General features: G+C 40.5%; 1 protein-coding gene across 2 annotated transcripts in view; it reads left to right on the top strand.

The window, feature by feature from the left end:
* LOC148658450 (capZ-interacting protein) overlaps positions 1-22,701 on the top strand; it is a 34,682-nt gene extending 11,981 nt beyond the window's left edge. Inside the window, exons 2-7 of one of the 2 annotated variants that reach the window (XM_088639642.1) lie at positions 7,634-7,750; positions 9,872-9,964; positions 11,134-11,190; positions 14,786-14,980; positions 19,410-19,928; positions 21,595-22,701. In XM_088639642.1, coding sequence (XP_088495768.1) covers positions 7,634-7,750; positions 9,872-9,964; positions 11,134-11,190; positions 14,786-14,980; positions 19,410-19,928; positions 21,595-21,621 — 1,008 coding nt within the window. In that variant the 3' untranslated portion in view covers positions 21,622-22,701. The remainder of the gene's footprint in view (positions 1-7,633; positions 7,751-9,871; positions 9,965-11,133; positions 11,191-14,785; positions 14,981-19,409; positions 19,929-21,594) is intronic. The other variant, XM_088639643.1, reaches the window with a different exon arrangement.
* The last annotated feature ends 3,358 nt before the right edge of the window (positions 22,702-26,059 follow it).

The raw sequence follows: 26,059 nt of genomic DNA, 5'->3' as shown, positions 1-26,059 counted from the left end.
ATTTTTTTAAATTTCATGTCACATTTAAGCACAATCATTGTGAAAACCAGTTTGATATTCACTTGGGTGAAAACGAAGGCAAACAATGTAGTGCATTTTGCAATTTCATGTTCAATCTCAGCCCTGGAGACAAGATTGATTAGGTACAAGCTGCCACTTAGGTCCTGATTCAAAGAAGAATATAGGGAATGAATTAAAGATGTATAAAGTTTAGCCTATAAAGAAGCAACTGAAAGCCCTTGGGCAGTGCCACCATCTTGTCAGACAGATGGATATGGATTGCAGTGTATGTATCTCTGGTATACCATAATAAGTTCATCCATTTTTCTAATCCACTTATCTAATACAGGGTCACAAAACAGGATACACCCTGGATGGGACACTAATCTATCACAGAGCACATACAGACAAACACAGACAGGAACATATTCACACAGAAACAAATTAACCTACCAGCATGTCTTTGGACGTGTGGATGGTAACTAGAGCACCCTGAGGGAACCCATGCAAACATGGGGAGGACATACAAACCCCATGCAAATAGCACCTCAGGAATTGAACCCAGGACTCCAGTGGTGTAAGGCTGCATTGCTAACTACTGTGCTATGGTATACCATAATCATTTAAGGGCAATTTTTTCTAAAGCTACAGTATGTGTGTTTGTAGTGATACATGGATCCTCACTAATGTATGTACATCCCTGTTTATAGTATATTTTACCAGTACTTTCTTTACCAGTACTGACTCCTATTAAAATAAGACAGATACATCCCCACACCAACAAAAGCACATATTAATTCTGTTTTTATGAGAGTCTCAGCTACAGCAGACATGGTAAAGTCCTGGTACCGTGAACAGTGGTTTAACTTCTTTAGAACAACAGTCACATACTGGAGGTTGACTTGGCCTTAACCTGTTCATAATTTTAGTTCTGGGGTTTGGTAGAAAGTTACTGGCAGGTTATACAATGAAATTCCAACATTTATATTCAAAAGGTGGCATCACGGTGGTGCTGTCGTTAGCATTGCTGCCTCTCAGCTCTGGGACCCTGGGCCCAATTCCTGGGGGTGTTTTCTGCGTTTGTTTTGTACTGTATGTTCTCACATGTTTGCATGTGTTTCCTCAGGGTGCTCTAGTTACAGTACCACCCAAAGACATGCTGGTAGGTTAAATGGCTCCTGGGAAAATGTGCTCTGGTGGGAGTGTGTGTATTTGTGTTTGTCTACCCTTTGATAGACTGGCATCCTGATCAGGGTGTGTCTCACCTTCTGTTCATTGCTTGCCCCAGTGACCCTAAGCTGGATAAAGCAGTTAGAAAATGGATGGATATACATATTGAAAGCTGATTTTTGACTGATGACTGACTAGGGTGTTGATACCAGGAAGCAATAGCCCAAGCCCTGTGCTATTCCATAGTTTTTAGTGTTCCTAAAGATAACACAATCTAGACTGAAAGTATGACCAGTTTCCTTGTGAGTACAAAAATCATTTACCTCACTGTCTTTACACTTTTCTGTAGTTCAAACAAACGAGAGGAGGCAAATCCCTTCAAGTTGTTAATTAAGTGTCTTAATATTCAAAGTATTTTTTAGAGCTAGTAAGTGTAAGCAGTGTGGTTGAGGAGATGGTTACAACAATGTAAACAAAATGTCTCCTGTTTCCTCTCCTTCAAGTGCATTGGGACAGTATCTTTCAGGATTGTGAATACTATCAAAATTGTGTAGAATTATTGCTTCCTCTGTGTCATGACATACAGATGAAAAGAGGTTTGCTGTGCTTTGTAAAAAAATTGGGAGCTCATAACAAATGTGGTGAGTCCTTTTGTTAGCAAAACCTTTTTTCAGCTGGATGTTTTGATGATGGGGCAGCATATTGGCATTAAGGCTAGTGTCTTAGTTTGAACCCAGACCAGTGTGCCTTCTGTGTGGAGTTTGTTTGTTGCTCTTGTGTATTTGTATGGGTTTCTACGGGTGTTTTGGTTTCTTCTCACCGCACAAAGACAGGGTGGCTAGGTTAATTGCTGTTTCTAAATTGTCCTCTGAGTAGCTGCAGCCCTCACCAGGATTTTCTGATGATGCCTAGATGTTTTGGTGTTACAGTAAAAGCACAAATGTGAAGGAAAGCCAATACAAATGTATTATGCTTAGCATAAAATACACAGAAAATAACATGTATGTCCATGTGATGGACATTAAAATTAGAATCACACTGAGAAAAAAATAACCTGCAATTCTGTTAAGCATTCTATATCTAACAGGGTGTCTTCGAAGCTTACATTTTACATTGACATTTTTGTCTTCTCTGTCCTTGAAGTGTAGGTCTGTGTTTATATTGGTGCATTGGCCCTCTAGTAGTGTTACTTTCCAGAAATAGAAAGGCCACGTGTGTGTGATTGTACGCGCATGTGTGGGAAACTGTAGCAGCTGAGGCAGGAGTAAAGACCCCTGTACTATGTCAGCCGCAGACTGACAGTTAAAACCAGCTGTAGAGTTGTGAGAGGGATACATCCAGGATGAGGGGCTGAGGAATTTTTCTGAGAAAAACAAATATCCCATAATATTTTTTTTACTGTTTTTTTGGGTTTACTTCAAATTGAAACGCAAAGGTTTATACATTTATAATTCCAAGAAGAGGGTTTTTTAATCATTTGTAGTGATTCCCCCTTAGATGTCCTTCAATTAGTTCTGACCACATGTTTTGGGTTGCCTGAAGGCTACAGTTCTTTTTCTCAGGCTACTACACCTTAAAATAGAGCAGCACTTACTGGGTTTACAGCAGCCTTTTCCACTGTTTATATAGTATTTGTGAATTTTGTTGAACTAAAATAGATCTGTTTTATGTAATTCCAGAGCCTAGGTTTTTTTTTACTCAGATTTGTTTTTATGCTTTCTGCTGTGTCAGTTGTTAACTGTGCTTTTAATTCATAGTATACTGTTCATATTCTATAACATTGATGATCATGTGTCTTAGTGTTGTACTGTTTTCTCCCCAGGAGTTAGTTTGGAGCTGTGTCCTGAAATGGGTCAGTCCATGGGCCCAGACCTTGGCCCAGTTTATCCAACTCTGCCTACCTGCTGCAGAGTCTCAGGGGATTTTGTACTTTTACCTACAGTGTTCAGGACAGAGGAGGTGTTCTGTACATGCTGTCTGATACTGGAAAGCTGTACTCTACATAATGTGCATATAATTTATACAGCACTTCCAGGTACTTCACATGTTCTAAAAATGTTAACATTCTGTAAGTATAATAACCTTAATCTCTCCCCAGACATGGTTCCTGACTCTAAGATGCTTAATTGAATATATCCAGTGCTATAAAATATCTGATTAAAATGTTAGCTGTGAGTATCCCCCTTGTCTTAAGCTGTATATTTTCCTTTCTTACCTCCATTTGATAACTGTTTCTTCTAATTCAGTGTCAGAGGGAAGCCAGAGCCTGTCCCAGCAATGGTTGCAAGGCATGGGTACCCCAGTCCATCGCAGGGTAGACAGACTCAGACACAAACCAGGGCCATTTTTCCATGGAAGCTAATTAACCTACCAGTTTGTCCTTCGATTGATGGAGCAAGCTGAAGCACCCAGTGGAAACCCACGCAAAACACAGGGACAACATACAAACTCTATGCAAATAGCACTCAGGTCCAGAAATGAACACAGAACCCCAGCACTGCAAGGCAGCAATGCTAACCCCTGCACCACCCTCTGTATATACAATAAGATATAAACAAGATATTAGTAAACAGTCCTGCTGTCTGACAAGAAAATCCTTGAAGAAACAGCTGCATTTGGTCCTCTGATCAAAAAGCTACTGGCAACAAATGAACACATTGCACATTGGTGGTGGTGGAGGGGAGTCCCCATTACCTGTAAAGCGCTTTGAGTGGAGTGTCCAGAAAAGCGCTATATAAGTGTAAGCAATTATTATTATTATTATTACTTGTGTCCCTACAGATTCATGTTTGTAGTTGTTTTTCTCTGCTTTGTCACTTTCTCAGGCAGGAAAGAGTTAAACAATTGTGGCAAAGGGCCTGAGGCCATTAGGGGGTTATAATTATCAGCGAAGAAAAACAGAGGAAAGGGGTGGGATGGGAATTTCATTCTGAAACGTCGCAGCAGTGGCCAAGAGACAACAGGCTTGCACATGGGTGTCGGAATGAGATCAGCTAAAAAAGCACAAGTGAGTGCCTATAGGGCAATTAACAGAAATAATGGGAGCCCAATAAAAACAACTCCTTATCTGTGAACCATCAGGGAACCAGCCCCATGCAGTATCAGTGTTTTTGTGGCCATAGCACAGTGGAGGGCTGATAAGATAATGGGGGTGAGAACAGGTTGCTGATGTCACCAGCCTCAAAGCGATGCTGCATGCTGACAGCGTACTGGTCTTTCCTGTCTAAAGGAAAGAGGTAAGGCCTTCTGTTGGTGTTTTAGTGTCTCTGGTGGCTGTCCTCTCTCCCAGGGCCATTTCAGCGTTCTCTTTTTTTTTTTTCAAAGCTTTCAGCTCCAGTGCGTAATGGGTTTCACATTTTCCTGCTGAAAAGGAAATAAGCTTTCTTTAAGAAAAGCCGTGGATAAAGTTAGAAACAATGTACATCTGGAAGCAGACAATGGCAGACGCCTTTGCAGATAACTTTGGCTTTTCATTAAAAATACACTATTGTGCCTCACTGCTAGACTTATTATGAATGTTGCATGTTGGCATAAGTTTCCTAAAAGCACACATGATAAAAGACACACACTATTTTGGTATTACAGGACCTTAAGCTTTCCTCCCACTTATGTCTACAGGGTTTCCTAAAAAAGACTGCATTGGGAGTTTTATGTAAGCATTGAAAATGGTATATGTTTCAGTTTTCTGCTAGAATAGTACACATAGGAACCATTTTGAAATGTCTCCCTAAATTAAAGTTTTTCTTGTACACAAAATGTTGTGTGTTGTTACTTAGAAATGCTGTATTTTGTACCAACAGCCTTGTGAAGAAAAGTACTGTCTTTGTCGACATATTCTAATGTATTCCCTGAACCGCAGAATTCTGTGGTCATCCTGCTGACCACATCTGCCTTTTAGTTTCAGGATGAGAATTTCCTGAATGGAAAGTCCAACAGTAAGAATGGAGATAGTGAGGGAGTGTGGGAAATGAACCATCACCAACAGCACCCACATCTACACCAAACAGCCAACAGCATGACTTTATTTAGGAAATGTCCTGCAGTTTAATCGGCTTGGCTTGTACAGTAGCTTTCTGTTGGAACTGTTGGAATAACAGGCTACCAGCCAATCCAAATTGCAGGAACTGAGTATGATGCAGACATCAGATTAGCTCAGACATTGGTCACATGCGAGCATCAATTTTGAACACTTAAACAGAGGACTTCTTCTTTAAAGAAATTTGGAGTGAAAACATTAAAGATCGGTGGCTCATTTTCGTTCTGTTTGAACATGTTATGATCTAAATTGATCTCAAATGTGGATTTGTTTAAAAAATATCAATGAAACGTCTGAGAAATATAATGAGTAAGTTGGCGGGCCATGTGATAAGCCCAGTGATTGTGCAGTTGTTTGGCAAGTGTTGTCATTGTTTGTGGTTGGGCTTGGCTCAACAAAATCTGTCTGAAGGGCCAAGAACATCATAGTAAATCACAACAAGCAGTATTAGTGTATTAGGAGAACTTCACATTTATGCTTGGAACCAGTGGTTTCTTTCCCTGGTCCCGGCAAATCCCTGTGTCTTCTGGGTTTTTTTCCTGAAGCTGAAGCTCTTCACTGAAGCTGATCGATCCCTTTAATCGAACTTATTAATTGGACTGTGATGACTGTTTTCTACATTTTTAGTCTCTGGTTTCATAAATACTTTGCTGAACATGTATCGCTATGTAGAAATGTAGAAAACAGAACTCTGTCCAGTCTCTCCTCAGCTTGCGAATGAAGTGTTTGTACCATTATCTCTGTCATACTTGCTAATTGGTTTGTGACGAACACACACGGGCATGACTGACACTGTTTCCAACACTCCCCATTATGTATAATTCCACATACCTGAAAGAGGGCAGGTGTGAATCTGGTATTAACAGTAATCACTAGCCCCCTCTGACTTCATCATTGCTGAGTAAAGGTCTTAATAAGCAACAGGAGATCAATTAGCCCCATCAAGAGTTAAGTTGGAAATAAAAAATTGAAAAGACAGGGGTCCACTAGGAGCATACAGTAGCTTATAAAAATAGTTACAAACAAGAGGAGGCCATTCAGTCCATCTCATTTGGTAGTTTGTACTGTAGATAATTGATCACAGAATCTCACCCAGCCATTTCTTGAAAGAAGCTAAGGTATGATATTGCTGGGTAACTTCTTCCATACTCCCACAGTCCTCTAGGTAAAAAACCTGTTTGTGTATTTTCATACATTACATGTGATCAACTTTTCTGTAAAAAAATACAAGTGCAGGTCAAAGTTTTGTGAATTTCAAATTGGTTGTTAATGAGTTTAATAGAAGTCAGAAAGTAAGCTGTAAGAAAGTAAACATGATTGCACTGTCCCACACAAGAGGAGAAGCCATTACAGCTCCCTGCCTACGGGTCATAGCTCTTCAGGCTCGGAGAAATAGTACTATCTCAACTGAGACACACTTTTCAAGCACGTACACCACATCTCCATGCTTAGAAGATCACCCACATGGGTATCTCTGAGGAAAGCAAAACTCTATTGTGTATGCTGCCCTGAACACTGTTTGTGAAATAGTACAGGCCAGTGAATTGTTTTTCTTGGGTCACTTCAGAGACTCCAGCTGCAGTTATTCAGTAGTTAGTGCCAAACCATAAAGGAGTAAAGTGTAACAAGACAGATTCTCAACTCTACATTCAGTTTATGTATTAAATATATATTGTATGTGAAACACATGACCTTTACAACCTCCATTTGCAGGCATCACATTTCCTGGTGTCAGATGTCAAATACACAAGGAGGTTGCTGCATTGTAACCAAATAATACATTTCCTAATTGAAAGACAGTTGTTGCCAGTGAGTCAGGCTTATCTTTCTGTAGTCTTCCTTAAGGTTTCCCAATTCTGTAAACCTTGAGGATTTGGTATTTAAAGTTAATACAGACATGAAACCAAACATCTGTTGTTTGGCTCCCTTGTAGCATTTAATGAGCTTAATTAATAGTTCGGGTTCTGTTGTTTTGGTTGTTATTGTTCATTGATCTTTTAATTTTTTTGAAGGACTGTAGCTTCTCTGTTAAATTTCTAAGACATTGTTAAATCCTTGTTGGGGTCATGTCTTTTCACTCAATAGATGAGACACAAAATTACAGATGAGGGTGAAAAACAATCTACGGATGGTTTAATACAGGTTTTAGGAAAATGAGCTTTCAAAAAGGCCTCACATGCAAATTCCTAGTATACACCAGCCCTCCCTTTATTTATTTTCATTTAAAAACATTGTAGTTTCCAAGGCTGTGGACATAGCGTGTCTTCAGCCAGATGTGCACACCAGCACAGGTTGTACTCTCTGACTGCATCACTACTCAGACCTGTGATGCACTTCAGCCTAACTGTCCACATATAGGAGAAATTGCACCTGCCGCTATTCTAAAGCTGGGCTGCTCTAATCCCAGTCATGTGTCTGGTTTTGCAGGACCGGTCAGCGAGTGCTATGGAGGCGGTGGAAGACAAACCGGTCAAGACATCAGTGGCAGAGCTGGCAGGAAAATTCAAGGGTCAGGTCTTGCCCCCTCCTGCAGGAATTCAAGGGGTGAGGTTTTTAAATGTTTTTTGCTTCCACATTTCGCTTTTTCACATTTCACCTGAAAATGTTTAAGTGGATGGAACTCAAGCAAAAACTTTTTCAGACAGGGGAATGCGTTCTCTTTTTATGGCGGCCCAATCAGTCATGCTGTGCGTTTTGAATTTGCCCCTTCCTACCCAGCCTTGTCTTGCTTCATTGACTCTATTCAGTGAGGGTAGAGGCAGGCTGCTTCCTCCTTGCCTAGGAATGACGACATCTCAGGCACACGGTGCTCAAAGTGTAGCTTAGAGACGGGTGATAAAATAAACACCAATAATGTCTTAAATGTGAAATGGATGACCTTTGCGAAGGGGTATATAAGTAAAAAGGAAGGATTATATCAGTAGGTTCTCTAAAAGTCTTTTTTCAGTGCACTAATATCTTTTTTTAACCAAACTATTCACTCCAGGTACTTTCTGTTTTTATAGAGATTCATGGTGAAGCGGGGTACAGAATTGTAAAAAACAGAGAAATAAAGAAAATCTAAAATATTCCAAACAAAATATAATTAATAGCAATTAATAATTGCTTACACTTATATAGCACTTTTCTGGACACTCCACTCAAAGTGCTTTACAGGTAATGGGGACTCCCCTCAACCACCACCAATGTGCAGCATCCACCTGGATAATGCAACAGCAGCCATACTGTGCCAGAACGCTCACCCCACATCAGCTATTAGTGGGGAAGAGAGCAGAGTAATTAAGCCAATTCACAGATGGGGATTATTAGGAGGCCATGATTGGTAAGGGCCAATGGGAAATTTGGCCAGGTCACCGGGGTTACACCCTTACTCTTTTCGAGAAACGCCCTGGGATTTTTAATGACCGCAGAGGGTCAGGACCTCGGTTTTATGTCGCATCCGAAGGACGGCACCTGTTTACAGTATAGTCTCCCCGTCACTATACTGGGGCATTAAGACCCACATGGACCACAGGGTGAGCGCCCCCTGCTGGCCCCACTAACACCTCTTCCAGCAGCAACCTTAGTTTTTCCCAGGAGGACTCTCATCCAGGTACTGACCAGGCTCACATCTGCTTAGCTTTAGTAGGTTGCCAGTTATGAGTTGATATGGCTGCTGGCTGCTAGCTAGTAACATTGCTTATGTCAAAAACAGTGCAATAGTTGTTGACCGTGGTATCATTAAGCCCAATGCAGATACCTCTGCTGTGTCTTTGAGTGTAATATTTAACTTCAGTTGTTCTAGGCTACCCAGATGTATCAATGAATAACAGCAACAACCTAACCTAAAATGAAGAATCTATCATTAGTTTTAAACTGGTCACTTAATTCTACACAACCTGGAATATATTCTGGTACTTTGAGGTGGCAAGTTCCAGCAATACTTTGAACTAAAGATCATGTCAAGTTACGAACCTATCACAGGCTCTTAGCATAATATTCTAGACAAATACTCTAGTTCCCACTGCTATCATTATGACTTAGAATTGGTGAGTTGAAAATATATCATATACTGTACAAATTCTACTCAACACCTGAACCCTGCTGTTACACTAATAATTATTCTGTAATCAGACTTCAATAAGACAATCGGATGGAACACACTTAACAAAATACAGAACAAGTGGGAAATTACATATAAGGAATTTAATTAAGTATAGGGAAGTGCAGATGGCACAAAGCCATCCTTTGATAACATATTGCTCTCATCAGAGCTCTTGTCTAGACGATACTCACATGTGCCACAGATATTAAAGCCTCTGAGAAACAAACCAGTCAGCTTCACAAAGGTCAGCTGAATGCAGAAACAGGAAATGCAGAGTAGGAAGTGAATAACAGTCGTAACCACCTGCTTTTTAATTATTTTCTTTAGAATCTCTTTCTCCAGTTCATCACTTTGTCCAAAATGAGTCAAGCTTTTAATGTGCTGCTTCATTGATGATGGTTTTCTGTTTTGTTCTGAAAGCAGACAGGCAGAGTTATAAGAAACTTTAATGCTCTCTTGAATTTCAGGAAATTCAGCACCCCTCACACTGACTTCATTTTTCCTTTTGTGCACTTTCTGCAACCATCTGTATGTGTAGCCCTCAGCAGCAGTATTGATTGCACTGATTTGTTTAATTGCAGACCAAGCCAGGCCGTAGGAGACCCCCCTGCTCTCTGCCTCTCCATGGCAACAACCTTTCTTTGAAAAAGGAACCAGGGCACGGCGAGGAGGAGGTAAGGCTAGGGCTCTGTAGAAAGGAATGTGTTCTGTGGTTCACCAGTGAAATCAGCCCCAAGAACCAAAACATACCAAATTAGACTTTTAGGCCACAGAATCTGAGTTGTGCCTGCTGATGCTGTGTTTACTGTAGCTTCAAGACGTCACTTCTTTTGCAGACAAGAAAGGTATTGTGTTTTTCTTCAGGAAAAGTTCAGCAAAAGTACTGCAGTACTGTACAATAATCTATTACCCACAGAATGTACTTAAATATGCGAAACTGCGGTGTGAGACAGACCCTGACCTTTGGTAAAAATGAAGAAACATTTTTAAACTACCAAGGGAAGGAAAAAGTGAGAAAACAACAAAACAGGTAACATTCAAGCATGAGGCCATTAGGGAATTCTGACTGTCCTGGGCCTGGTTCTGAAGGGGGTCCTTCTGCCTCCTTTTCCATGCCTATGAATATGACATTTTCTATTTCAAGAACTATTATAAGGTGAGAATCCCAGTTTGCACACTGAAAATAATACAGTGATGCTTCTTCCAAAATGTTCTTAGTACTTCAGATAGCACCACGGTGTGGCAGATGAGTCTTGGAAGTTACTGATATTACCTCTTAATAGACACACCAGGTAGTAATTGTTTAATAAATTAGATTATTGCTGGTGGTTAATTTTACATTCTCACATGGGATTTATTAGTGGAATGGTTGGGCTACAGTATCTAATAGGCTTTCTTTTAAGTTGGTGGCAGTAGCATCATGGACAGATTGTCTCAGATAGATTGAGTTTTGTGGGTGTTAGGTCTTTAGAAGTTGGGTAGTAAAGCCTCCTGCACTGTCCACTATTGCCATTTGTATTTTTTATGTGATTAGATCCCTAGAGCCACCCTGTTAAATCCTATAGCCTGTTGCACATGGAGGGGGTGGTACAGTGTATTAACATACTTTTGTCAGGAGACCTCTAAAGAACTACAGTACATTAGATGCATATGAAAGGATCCCTACAAGAGCCATGAAGCTTATAGTTTGTTCTTATAGTTTGTTTATAACAGAAATGCACAAGAAATTAATCTTCAATTAATTCAGATAATTAATTAATGAAGCAAACCTGTTCCATCTCATGGTAACCCTGCACTGTGTGGTACAGCTTGGCTTAGTTTCACACTTTTTCTTCTCGCACAGAAAGCACACCCTGCCAAGGTGAAGCCCAAGAACTCTCCACTCATTGAAAAGCTTCAGGTAGGTCCCAAAGCACAGTGTCTTATAAGTGCTTTGCCTTCTTAATGCTCATTTTAACTGCTCTGCAGTATTCTCAATGAAACCCCATTTACAGCCAGTTAAGGTGATTAATGCAGTGTTACATGTTTTATATCACCACCTTGGGTAGGTAACCTTACATTTGTTTGAATAAATCAAACTGGAACTTTATGGAGATGCAGTCTTTATTATTTATCAGGTGAAAAAGTCTAATTAAACGTGGCACCAGCTTTAGCATTGGAAAAAATGCAAAAGGGAAGGGAGAGATCCTCAGTAAAAATGACTTTGACATTTTAGGCAAAGACTGAAATGTAAGGCCATGCAAAAGGTAAAAAAGAAAAGCAGGCCATTCATTCAGGACCATTATGTTTTTGTGTTGTTCTCATACATTCTGTTCTTGAACGATCCCAGTGATTTCTTCAACAGTTTGTTTGTTATAAACCCGCAAGGCTTGATCTGAAGAAATGCCTCCAGTTTTCAGTTTTCAAAATTCACATCAACATCATCACACTTTCCACTGGTGACTTCGGGATCTTGTTTCACAATTGACCCCAATGTACTGTACTTCTCTGGTTTGACTTCATAAACTCCTCTTAGATTTTTTTGTTAAACCATTTAAGTTCCCATGTAGTCACTTCCTTTCAAGGTAAAAGAGATCCAGTTCCTTTAACTTGTATCGGATGTTAACTCATTACGTAAAAGTCCAGGAGTTCACCTTGTCACTGCTCTATGAAGTGATTGTAAACCAGGTCTTACTGGCAAGTTGTATTGTCTTAATATAATTCCTTGTTTTGAATATCTCACTTTTTTTTGTACCATGATATCTCAACCATTAGAGTTAGTTGTGGTGGTCCCTAAGTTCACATGATAATGAAATGAATGGGTGATGCTCATACTTAGAACAAGATGGTGAAACAGGTGGATATGTGTTGGTGGAGAAGGGGGAAAATGGCTTATATTTGTACAAAACTGGTGCCTATGTATTTTAAGGGATTTAGTCTCCCTTCAGCAAGGCAATTGTTCTGAAAAGAAACAGAACAATCCCAAACAATGGTGGATACCATTATTATTTTGTGTTGTGGTTTCATTCTTTGGCTGCATTTAAGGAATACTTTATTTTTATGACAGAGCCTCAGCGCCTATAGAGAAGTCTTCATGAACCTGTACTTTGATAATTTCTCCTCAATAAATATTATTGTTGACTGTTTCTGTAGTAAGGGGTGGTTGTCTTGACCTCAAAATGAGATTTGTTTAGCTTAAGATAGATACAATGGATCAAGCCAAATACTGACCAGGCAAGTGAATTGTGTAATAGTTCTTTGATGTTTGGACGGATTTCAAAAGCAAACTGTTGTTTAAAAAAAAATGTCAGCTCAGACCTCTTTAAATATCTTCAGTTGTGTTTTATTCAGTCCCAATTTAGGAGCAGCAGGTTACTGTGAATGAGGTGCTGTTGCTTACGACCATCTCTCTTAAAGAAATTAAATGTGATGTATATAATTCTATCAGATCATTGGTGTTTTCTTCTGAGATCATGAAGAGGGCCTGGGATTTAGATGTGAGTCATGCTTTTCATGGTGATCCGTAGCATGCAATTTGTGAAGATTAATTTCTTGTGCATTTCTGTTATGAACAAACTATAAGTTCTTTAAATAAACTTTAACAAAAGTGAGTCTTCATAGAATGTCTTCAGATTATACACAAGCTCTTCAATGCATCTTTTTTATGATAAAATGTAGATCTTCTAAAAGGGAAGGGAGTCCACTCCACCAATAAAAAAAAACAAAAACTAAGATTTCAAATGTCACCAACTTGCACCTTCTAAACAATTAAATAAAATTTACAGTTGATCGTGACTCAAAAGTGTGCCTTTTGTTAAAGTGTGGCCTACACTGGCTTCTGTTCTTCTTCCCCTAGAGAAGTTAACATGAGATTGTCACCTGTGCTCTGGTTTCCTCTGTGTAATTCCTTCGAGTGTAAATCAACTGCTCAGCCCTCTTCCGTTTTATGAAATGTTTATCCTATAGATAGGATCTGACTTTTCATGCTGTTTGATTTGTTCAGAGGAAAACAATTTGCAACTTTCAACAAGAAAGCGCAATTTAAACAAGTAGAAGACTAAGGAGAAATGAATTCCAGCTTATTTTCTTAGGTAAGACTGCCATCTAGTGTTATGGCACTAGATGCAGCACTTTAGTCCCTTTCAGATTCCGTTCAAAGCAGCTCGGGTTAATTGGATTACTGTGTGTCAGCTGCTACCAAACTCACTGCCTGTCAGATGGGCTGGGAGCTGAGCTGGAAAAGTTGCAAGTTGTGGAATCTCCCCAGTATGGGCCAAAAGGGCTGCCGTTTGTCTCTTTTCTTCTTTTCTCCTGTGCAGGTATGACCCGAGTCTATTGAGATTTTCAGTGAATGCCCAGGGTTGTGCACATTCACAATTTCAGTTTATTTAACAATGTTCTGTATGCCTCTGCAAAGAATAGCACTATTTTTGGTCTACGTGTAAATTTGTTAGCAGTATGTATGTGGTTCTGTCAGGTGGCTATAGAAAATGAGTTATACTTAAAGATATTGACAATTACTTTTACATTTATAGCTCCTTCAGTGTATCAATATTTTTTATCAGTTACAAAGCCTGTAATTCTATATAAGAATTGGACCATCTTAAGGACTGGCTTAGCTCTTGGTAAGCTGAAATGCATCCCAATTAACAGCCCTGCTGCTACCTGCAGCAATAATTCTGAATGAAGTTTTTTTTATGAGCTGTGTTCATCTCCTCACATCTAACCAATTACGTTTATTATGCCACATACTGTATCTGAGCAATATGGCTCATTTTGCTTCCTCACCTGCCAATTTTATATTGTTTTATTATCCATCCTCTTTCTTTAAAAGTGGACCTCAAACAGAATACCCTGCCTAACTAACAGTCTTCAAATGTGTTAAATTCTAAATTTTGTTCTCACCTTTGATGCAAATGATCTAATGAAGACCTTTAATTTTTACTGCATAAAACTGATACTGTGAACATAAAACTGTTTTATGTTCCCAGTGTTACATAACTAATTTATTTTAATGTGGATTTCTAAGAATATACAGTAAGTGTATTGATTATGTTTGAGTGTTTTAGTCATAGTAAATGTGGCTTAACACTCTTGGCTGGGGACCAACCTCCTGGCCACAGGACAAGAGTCTGGGACCCCCTTGCTGTGCTGTCTCTATTGAGGGATGTCTAGTTACCTTTCAGGTTTTGCTTTTGAAAATGAAGAGTGAGAAGTTGACAAAGGGGCAGCTGGAAGGGTGGCGATTGGTAGAGGAGGGATGCAAGAGACGATATGAAACAAAAAAGGAGTTTATGTATAGCATTTGCAGGGGGTTTTTAACTTGACATCAGTAAATGATAATGGTTTAGGATAGCTGCCCTCCTGAATGATCGTTGTAATCTCCTCTTTTTAAATTTCATCTTAGTAGTTTACCATTCTACAGTAATTGCTTTATGTCTAGTAGCGCTAATGCCTGCTTTTTTGTTCCTCCTTAAAGCCATGACTGAATCTCCCCGAATCTGGTCTCTTTTCAGGCCAACCTTGCACTGTCACCCACTGCCCTGCTGCCCTCCCCCAAGAGCCCTGGGATCAAACTGCAGCCCTCGCCCTTCACCAGCCCCCCTTCCACGCCCCACAGCCCCACCGTCCGCTCTCGCTCCTCTGAAGACGAAGTTCCTGTTAGCTTCGAGAAGCCCGTGGAGGGGACTGTGCTACCTAGCATCAGCAAGGTAACGTCTGAGAGGCAGAGGGCCTGTGTCAGTGCGGGACGATTGCAGTGCTCAGTGGGCGTCCTTTTGTATCTGTCAGAACAGAGCCTTGTCATTGCAGCTTCATTTCAGGATGCTTCCAAGCAAAAAGCTGAGTTGATATAAATGCATTCAGATCTGGTAGTTCAGGCCAGAGAATTCTGCAGGGCATTAATACTGTACAAAGTACAGTATGTGTCAGAGAATTAGGTCATATACTATGTATTAGAAAAAAGTTTCCAGCTTCCACCCAAGTTACAAAGATGTGCTGGCTAAGTTAATTGCAATCTCTAAATGGTCAGTGTGGGTGTGTGCACTCTGCTAAGGATGGCATTAAGCTTTGTCTTGCAAGCCATGCTTCTAGCAAAAGTTTCTAGTCGCAGTTACCCATATCTAGAATGGACAGACTTCTCATAATGGATGGATAGTTTCATTTTGAATGCAACAAGTTTCACGACTGCTTAAACTGTAGAAGGTGAAAGGGGCATTTTAGTGGCATAATGTTAAAGGCTGTGGGCCCTGAAAAGTTCTACAGTATATCAATAGAACAGTTAGAGAAGTTTCCCTGGTTAATCAGACTACCTTAAAGTTTCTGCCTTGGTGGATTCTTACTAAAAAGATCCAACATCATTCCACAGACGTTATTACTTTAAAAATGCCAGGAATATCAAAGTGTAGAAAAAGCCTAGTATTAAAAGGATCAGAACTCATCTACACATTTACTTTTACTACAATAAATTGCATAAACAAAACACTTACAGTAAAAGACTGCAGAGCTAAACAGGAGGAATATGATTTATTGTATTCTTATATATTAAATACAAAAAGGACTGCTTGTGAAATTATATCATCATATATTGGTATTTAAATATTCCTTATTCTCTACTGCCTTAATGTAGCACAAGCCTTAGTCATTGTTCAGTGGTGAGCCCTAAAGAAACTAGGAAACAAGTGATTTAAGTTACTCAGGGGCTTTACAAATGCTCATTCATAATATACTTCAATTATGTACAGTAAAGCACCCTACCACACTCTCTCATTGAACACAACCCATTCCATTCTGAGACTTGTATTGAGAGAGAAAATAATGCAGTTTTATATTTTTATTCTGGACTTGACTTTTGTCCTTGCAGTATATTGAATATCTAACCCATATCAAAACAGCCTGTGTAGTGACATTTTTTGAGTTCCCTTTCTCTTAACTAGGGCTGCCACGTCAAGCAATGAACCATTTTACAGTAAATAAGCATTACATTGTGTGGATCTTTGCACTTTTCCTTAAAAGGCGAAAAGGTAATTTTCTCCTCATTTCATTCTTCACTCTGCTGGTTGTGGGCAGGTAACCCAACAGCCTACATGAGCTGGTGCAGTGGTCAGCATTGCTGCCTCACAGTGCTGGGGCCCTCGGGTTCAGTTCCTGGGGTGCTGTCTGTATGGAGTTTAGATGTTTTCCCCGTGTTTGCAGGAGTTTCCTCTGGGTTCTCCAGTTTCCTCACATAGTCCAAAAATATACCAGTAGCTTAATTCACTTTTGGGAAAACTGATCCCTGCCTTCCACCTGTCAACCCTATATTGGATAAAGCAGTTAGAAAATGGATGGATAATCCATATAAGAACCATAAATAAAAAAGGAAAGGTCTGTATGCATTTGCATTTATTCATTCATTCAGGCCAGATAGCCATGTCACTCTGCAACTCACAACTGGTAACCCACTGAAGCTAAGCAGGTGTGAGCCAGGTCAGTACCTGGGTGAGAGACCTCCTGGGAAAGCTAAGGTTGCTGCTGGAAGAGGTGTTAGTGGGGCCAGCAGGGGGCGCTCACCCTGCGGTTCATGTGGGTCCTTATGCCCCAGTATAGTGACGGGGACACTATACTGTAAACAGGTGCTGTCCTTCGGATGAGGCGTAAAACCGAGGTCCTGACTCTCTGTGGTCATTAAAAATCCCAGGGCGTTTCTCGAAAAGAGTAGGGGTGTAACCCCGGCGTCCTGGCCAAATTTCCCATTGGCCCTTACCAATCATGGCCTCCTAATAATCCCCATCTAAGAATTGGCTTCATTACTCTGCTTTCCTCCCCACTGATAGCTGATGTGTGGTGAGCGTTCTGGTGCACTATGGCTACCGTCGCATCATTCAGGTGGATGCTGCACATTGGTGGTGGTGGAGGAGATCCCCATTACCCCATTGGTGGTGGTGGAGTGTCCAGAAAAGCACTATATAAGTGTAAGCTATTATTATTATTATTATTATTATTATTATTATTATTATTATTGTAACGAATTCGGGTTCAGCGAGGAATGGAGCAGGCATGGGACTCAGGGAATGGGGTTGAACAACACTATTATTAACTCGAACCGGGGAAAGGTACACCCATAGGGACGGGGATACAGCGCTGCACATTCACTAATACACACACACGCACAAAGGGAAGAGGCTGTCTCCCAGCTTCCGCCCCACTATATACAATGCCGTAGTCCCGCCCTGCATGGCACTACATTATTATTCTGCACGCTGAATATGTCCAAATATTATAGAGATTTAGGCGGTTATTATGCTATTTGGTAAATTTATTAGTGACGTGCTACAGTATACATTAAGGTCAGTGTCCATATCCCAGGCACAAGAGGTGCTGTGTCATCAATTTAGCGAGTAGGTCATTGACAGCCCCTGCATTGGATGTGTCAAGTCCTGATTCTGGAGGGCTGTGTGTCTGCAGGATTTCAAGGTCTAATTAAAGCGGGAGCACCTGAAGAGCTGAGAGAAGCTGTTCAATTGTCCCAGTTAAGTCAACAATCTGTGGGATTAGGTCATTAGGAGCAGATGTATTCAAAGTGCCATGATTCATGTGCTACTTAACTAATTAAAATACACAAGAGACTGTTGTGCACAATAAATATCAGTATACACAATAAATAGAACACATTTTCATATGACTTCAACAACAGGTAATAAATAATGTCAAATATGCAACACATAAAAATACATAGGTCAGAATTAATAACAATTTAAAGCAATGGGATCTTGTAGTATCTAGTGGTATAAATTTCTCTGCAATTTGTTCAATGAGTAGAGTGCATGTGCGCTCAGTATACATACATTGTGTGCATACAGTACAGTATGTGTGTACGTTTAATAGCATCGCTTATATTATAAAGTCATGTGGCTTTGACAAAACAAATGGCTACATATGTTAAATTAGCTGTGTCCAATCCTGGAATCTTCAAAACACCAACACCTGAAGAGCTGGGAAATGTTTTTAAATGTGTCCAACTGAGCCTTTAACAAGCTGATTTAGATCTTTGAGCTGAGTTGGAATGACAACCTGCAAAGACGTTGGCCATTTAGGACCAGGATTGGATACCCCTGGACTAAACCTTTAAATATGTGTGTTGTATACAGTATGTGAGATATGTACTTGCATAAAGAAGGGCTGCAGTTAATCTTGTTAAAGTCTTACAGGGCATTTCACTCAGCTTTTGTTACATGCATGGCTAATCATCTTAACCTCCTTTCTTGAACTTATTCAGCTGGAACTGTAGCACTGTTCAATGCAGCACTGTTCTCGCCTTCTGCATTCTGAGTCTTTCCTTTGGTAGATTTTGATGTAGGGATATCTGTTGTGTATTAAAATACTTGGTCTTGCTTTTTCATTGGGAGTTTGGCTATTTTTGTATTTGACACCTTTGTAGTTTGGAATTGCCAACTGTCAAATCTCAAATCAGCTTATCTCTGCTACCCCTGTACTGCATGGAGAGAAGGAGAACCTGTGTAAGCATTCTTCTGGCTTGATCTCCTGTCAGAGGACCTCGCAGGAGCTGCTGTTGTATAGTCATTGAGGTTATCGCCCATCACATGACCAGCTCCAGCCTGCCCGGTCCTGCTCATGTACCCTAGAGAGCCAGTTGGGTAGTGCATGCTGTGATAGAGCGTAGTGAGAGTGACCACCCCCTTGCAGATCTGCAGGTGCATACTGGTGACACAAGTACACAAGTATTATTACTTCATAAGAACACTAGTATCCACCTCAGATTCCAGTAGAAATAAAATAAAACAAGGACCCATACCAAGCCACATCTGGTAAAAAAAAATAATGATATCCATATTTATGAGTAGTGGATGGAAAATATTGAAATATGGTACATGCAAGAGTTCTCTGCATAGAGCATATGATTTCAACACAATGGTAGTGTTTTACTGTACTCGATATAGCAGCTATAGATCATGCTCACTTTGTCCGTAGTCCTTATGTACTCATAATCCTATTAGTAGTAGTAGTTGCTAATCAGAACCAGAACCAAATTAGTGAAACAAAGTGCAATCATAGGAAGCCATAGCAGAACATTGGTTCAAGTGTCAAGGATTAACAAGTCACTATAGTGCCTCCTTCTAGCTGTTTTTTTTATCCAATCAGGGTCGAGTGCGTGTGTCTATCAAGCGCAGGCCCCCCTCCCGACAGCACAGGAAGTCCGCATCAGAGGAGCCCACGGGCAAAACTCCCCAGGAGAGCCCACAGCAGAATGGGGAGGATGACGTGTTTGAGGTGGCCAAGGAGCCCAAAGATGTGCCTCCCAAAGACACAGTAGGACAGATCAAGACCCCTGAAGAGGGGATGGAGCAGGATGGCTCTACAGCCAAAGACACGCAGGACAAAGTGGACCCTGAAGGTAAAGATGCACTGGACAAGGCTGAGGTGATCTGTGATGCTGCCCAGGAGGCCCCGGACACGAAGAAAGCAAGTGAAACAGTGAAGGGGTCTGGGCAGGATTCCGCAGTCGAGACCCAGGCTGCAGAAGGAGCACCAGAGGGCCTGAGTGAGGCCAATCCAGAGCAGGGCAGTCTGAGCCACAGTGACAACAAGGTCAAAGGAGAAGAAGAAACACAGGCACAGGCCAAGGAAGAGGAGAGACAGAAAGACACAGGGGATGAGAAGGTAATGATAAAATTGTGAGTTCTGCTACAATGGGGACTGTGATTATACGGTGTTATATGGGAAAGCCAGATGTCATTTGCAAGCTACTGTAACTACTTTTAAGTACTGTTAGCTGAAAACGTTGGTTTCCTTTGTCTAATTTTTTCAAAGCTTTTCAGCCTTTTTCAAGTGACTAATACTTGAAGTGCCTTTCAGTAGCACTTAGAATCCAGCAAGATGCAGTAAATCAAAATCACTACTTATAAGAAGGACTGGTCCATGGTAAGACAACACTTCACACATGTAGGCATGGTGTTGCCTAAGAAACAGCTTCTGCAGTGTCTTCTATTGCCTATATCATTCCTTCATTATCCTTTTAACCTTTAACCTTGGAGCAGGAGACTGTATGTTCCTGTCTTAGAGTTCTTCTCAACTCATTTGTAAAAATACTGCATTTTATAGTTACAAAACAAGAGTTTTAAATTCCATAGTTGATGCCTTTGGCAAAAATCAACTAGTTGAAAGATGGGGATCAAGGGTAACTCCAAGATCTTTGGCATCTGAGGTAAAAGGAGTGCCTCCAGCAAGAGCGAGCTGATAGCTACATAAACTCGAAGGACAAAAGAGAGGAAGATCTGACTATTATTAGCGTTGAACTAGAAGGAAAAGCCATGGGAAGAAATAAGGAAACTTGAAAAGCAGTTGTAGAGTGAGTGGGGAAAAAAAGTCCCCATGAAGGATTCATGGGAAACATCTGTAGAATGGAGGTGAGGTGCAGAAAAAGAGCTACAACATAAAATGCGAAGTGATTAGTGAGTGATCTTAATATTAATTAAATCATGGAACACGTTAAAGGTTTATTCCATGCTGAAAAGAAAGGAAACACAACATTTCAGCAGTGGAGCCTTCTACGGGTGTGAGATTTTTTTTCTCTGAAATAAGGAACTGGTAGAGTTTAGAGTTGAGGGATCTAATGAGGTTAGTTAGCTGTTAGCCATAAAAATTCCTTAGTTTCTTTGATGTTGTTATCAGAAAGGGTAATCTGTTGTTTGAGGGAGAAAGTGGTAGAGAGCTTTAGTTTCCGCGAAAAGTGTTGTAGAAGTCTCTCAGTATTACTCTAGGTGGTGTCAGAGTCAAAGGAAAAAGTGTTCAATTTCAGGCAAAATCCTTTAGGAACGATATTGTAATGACGACATCTGTAAAGGAATAGGAGGTGGTTAGAAAGCCTGGTCTTGGAACAGATTGCTATGAAGATGCAGAAGGCTGATTTGATGAGAGAAGGTGGCAAGGAACGATGAAGAGATCTAGAAAATGATTTAGCGGAAGGCATAGTGGGTTGCACCAGACATAGGCTGAAGTAGTTCAAGTAGGTACTGTAGCTGCATTACCATACGTAGGCTGCAAAGGAACAAACAAAGGTTTATTCCATGTTGAAAAGAGAAGAAAGGAAACACAATGTGTGACACCCAATGAAGGCTCCACAGCCAAAACGTTGTTTCCTTTCTTTTTTCAGCATGGGATAAACCATGTTCCTTTGCAGACTATGCATGTTGACGCAGCTACCTACTTTAATTAAAATATGTCTCTCTCTCATGTTCATTGCACTGATCTTTTCAAATATTAATCTATCTTACTATATACAAAGGAGAAGATTTAATGTAAAGCTCTTTCTTTATCTCTGTGGCAGGAGACGCCCAAAGGCACAGGAGAGTGAACACTTCCTTGACGAACCCAAATCTGTCCAGTCACTGAAGGCTGTCATACCTGTGATAGCCAATCCCATTAAAGAGAAAAACAGCTTGGATTCCAGCCAGTCACCGTTTCAGCAGTCTCCTATTCTCTCTCATGATAGTTCAATGAAGGCTATGTTGCTGCTCCAAAACACTGGTCTGCCCAGAGGCACCAGCCCTCCTTGGCACATGTAAGTACCGTGGAAGATTTCCATGGAAACACCATCCAAGTCAGATACATGAATAAAGTCATTGTTGGGTTACAGGAACAAATAAATGAGCAAATACCAAAACATTGAAAACGCAAAATTCAACATTCCTCAGGTTTTAATCAATTCTGATTAATAGCCCCCTGATTACTGTAAGGACAATAATGAAGGAATAACCTGATGTGCAATTTTCAATTTTTTTTATTGTGTATCCCCTCAGTTTGGAATCCCCAATTATATCTTTACATCTCAGCTCACAGCGAGGAGCCCTATACTCACACAGGGAAAACAAGGAAGTACAGACAGACTCCCCAGACTTGCCCACCTCCTTTCATTTTTTTACATGCTACTGGCATGACGTTACCATGAGTCACCCCAAAAGGGGTGAGTATTTGGCAGTAAGGAGAGCTCTTATCTTATCCCAAGCCTCCCCACAGTAGCACTGACATGATCTGGATTCAGACTTCCAACTCCTGGATTACAGAGCTCAATGTGCGCTTGTATCAAGTGTTTCAGAACGATCACTAAAGATTAAGTATAGCTTGTGGATTGACCAGACCAAAAAAAAAACAAATCCAAATGAACTTTGTGTACCGTGTTGTCCACTGACTTGGCATGTTTTGATTTGGAATGAATGCCTCAGCCTGTAACTCCAAGATATTCTCTGCGGTCAGCATTGGCGGAAGATAATGCCAACTTGCACCCAGACATTACAAGCCATCAGAAGGCTGAAAACATGAGAGTAGAGACAGCTTGCTATTCCAAAGTTGAGATACATTGCTACTGTATATTTACATAGAAAAGCTTGATTTGTAATATTTTGCAATATTTATGCATAATAAAATATTCATAGAACATGCCTGGAGGTTGTGTGTCATTGAAACAAACTGAACCAGTCAAATTAAGTTACAAGATGGCTTCACTAAATGTAAAGGAAGCTATAATATAGTATTTTAACATCTTTGCACTGTTAAAAGAAGCAGATTTGGAGATCCCAGAGAGACTGACTGAAAAGAGGCAATGGTGAGCATTTTTGTTCTTTTAGTGATACTTGAGTCAACGGAACTCTATGGCTGTGGATTTTACTGTGACTCAATGCCAAAACTGTAAAACTTGTGAAAATAGAGATGAATTAAACTGCTTTACAAATAAAAAAACATATTGAACGGATGTGTAAGAGTGCTGGAAAAAACACTCCAGCTTGCTGCGTAGAGAACAGAAGATTCTTCATTGTAGAGATAGTCGTGACAATCTGGAACCTCCTTTCAGCACTGTTTAAACTGAGGGTGTGTGATCCCTAAACTATTGGCTTCATGGGATTCTTCTTTCATTGAGGTTTAAACAGCAAGAAGCAATTACCTCTGAATGGTCACTACAAGTGCTAAATAGCTTTTTTTCTTTTGTGAGACTGCATTCTGAAATGTATTCTGTTCCCCCTTAAATATTAAAGCTTTCTTGAGAAAAGCTTGTTAACCTAAACTTAGCTTTAACCCTCCAGTTTAAAAGAAGGAATATAACATTTCAGTAGTTCTGCTCAGAATTAGTGTACCATTAGTGAACATCTTATAAAGTCTCACTTACAGATTTAACCTGGATCTTCATATCGCCAAGGTTAACATTCTGTGTCATGGTTTGTCTGATATTGGAAGCAAAGCATGGTTGAGTCTGGTCAATATTCATATGGGAGACCTCTACGTAAAACCAGTTTACTGATGGACCAGTAGGTGGCGTACTTTCTTCTGGTGTGGAACTTCCAAACCAATGCCCCATTGTAATGTTGTCCTTCGGATGAGGCGTTAAGCCAAAGGTCATGACAGTTTTGGTCAATAAAAGCAACTATTCCAAAGAGTAGAGGTGTTAACCCAACCTGCTGACAAGAGAAAACAAATTCTGTTTGCTCATGTCAAGTAGCTAATACAATCACTGCCGGTCTGTTTTGTGAACGGTTTTGTTTTTACTGGATTTCATGGAAAACCAATCCAGTCGGCAGATACAGCAAAGGGCAGTTATCTTCATGAATGACTAAACCTTCTAGAAACATTGTACAGAGGTACAGTACACCCAAGTCATAAAAAGTGGTATAATGTCTTAAAGCATAAGCGAAGTGCAAATTAAATATTAGAAGCCACAATAAAGACCAGGAAATGCTTAATATTAATGTTATGAAAAAAATAGTATTCTGTTCACTATGGCAAACCTAAACCTAGTGAATTTTGAAAGATTAGATTCAGGAGACAAAAGTAATGGACAGTTGGAATCTGATTTTATTTCTGTATACTTCAGTAGAAAATCAGAATGGTTCTTGCTTATATGTATGGTGGTGTAGTCCTGTTGCCTATCCTGTGTCTTGTGATATTACATTCACGCTCATTTTTATTTCTGAACACAAGAGGGCACCAATTGCACAGTTTGAAAGGAGCTACTGGGAGTGTCCATTCCTGGTCCTTGAGTGTCGGTGTCTCTGCATGTTTTCTAGATCATTTTATGGCAGCAGAAGCTGTTAATTTGGTCCAGTTAAGTCAGCAACCAGCTGGTTTAGTTCTCAAAGAGGGGATTTGGAAAGTAAATCTGCAGACACACCAAATTTCTAGGCCCAGGGCTGGACATGACAGACTTACTGTAAGTAAACATTGATGCCAAAAAGAAGGAAAACTGCACTCACAGGAAATTGCTCAGAATGTAGGATTATAATCTTTCAGTACAGATCGTTGAGTTTTATAACTATGCCTTTTTCTCAGACCCTCCAATGATAAAGGCATAACCATAGTATAAAGTCCATGTTTTCTTATCTGGTTTATGGTTGTTTTAGTGGCTCTTACCAGGTTGTGACTGATTTGCATTGGCAGTGTACATATATACGGTCAAAAGGTGGCATGGCGAACCCTGCACAAGTCTTCCTTTCAATAATCCTGTAGGCAGCACCGTCCCCACATGTGGGGTCCACTCCCACAAGCCTCCGACTCAGGGCTGAGGTGAAAGCCAAGTGCATCCTGTGCACACCAGAGGAGAAGTGTTTCTAGCAGGCTGAAGAACCTTGGACAAAAATGACGTTGTCTCAGAATCGCATCCTCTTCTCTGCAAGTTGTTAGGTTAATGGCTCACAAGGATATGGCTTAATGCTTGGTTTGATGCCTCTCTTGTATTTTTCTGCACAGTATTTTATGCTTTGTTAACCATTTGGTGAATGGTCAAACTGAAACCATTGCAAGGGCCTACCAGATTGCACAAAGTCCATCTTGTTTATTTAGAATCCACATTATGTAACTTGCTGCTGGTTGATTGCAGTTTGTTTGTATTCTCATTTTGAAACAGTTGCATCAGTTCCTCCTTCTTAGGGAAAAATTATAATTGTAATACTGTATAATGCATAATTTGCCTGAAGTTACTATACTGATTATGTATAAACTATTAAGCGTTATTGAATAGGCTGTTGTCATTTTGCAGGGTCCCTGTTATAGATGCATCTAAATGTGTACCTCTGACTGCCTATTACTATTTATTTGCTTACAAGATTTCTTGCCCAGATCCAGAGCAACTTTGTCACACACAATCTACAGGATTGGTGGATAACCAAAATGGAAATAAATTACAAGCTTACAGTACATCCACATAAATACATGTATAGTACCATACAGGAACAGATAGGCCAGATAGCCAGCAGCCATTTCACTCTACAACTCACAACTGGCAACCCACTGAAACTGGGATTCTGTTGTCAGATGTAAGCCTGGTCAGTACCTGGATGGGAGACCTCCTGGGAAAAACTAAGGTTGCTGCTGGAAGAGGTGTTAGTAGGGCCTGCAGGGGGTGCTCACCCTGCGGTCCATGTGGGTCCTAATGCCCCAGTATAGTGACGGGGGCACTATAGTGTAAACAGGTGCTGTCCTTCGGATGAGACATAAAACTGAGGTCCTGACTCTCTATGGTCATTATAAATTCCAGGGCATTTCTCGAAAAGTGTAGGGGTGTAACCCTGGCGTTCTGGCCAAATTTCCCATTGGTCCTTGCCAATCATGGCCTCCTAATAATCCCCATCTATGAATTGGCTTCATTACTCTGCTCTCCTTCCCACTGATAGCTGATGTGTGGTGAGCGTTCTGGCGCACTATGGCAGCTGTCACATCATCCAGGTGGATGTTGGTGGTGGGGGAGGGGAGTCCCCATTACCTGTAAAGCCCTTTGAGTGGAGTGTCCAGAAAAAGCGCTATATAAG

The sequence above is a fragment of the Lepisosteus platostomus genome, chromosome 7 (assembly GCF_059453375.1).
Source record: "Lepisosteus platostomus isolate fLepPlt1 chromosome 7, fLepPlt1.hap1, whole genome shotgun sequence".
Taxonomy (NCBI): Eukaryota; Metazoa; Chordata; class Actinopteri; order Semionotiformes; family Lepisosteidae; genus Lepisosteus; species Lepisosteus platostomus.
This window is presented reverse-complemented; position numbering and strand designations above follow the sequence as displayed.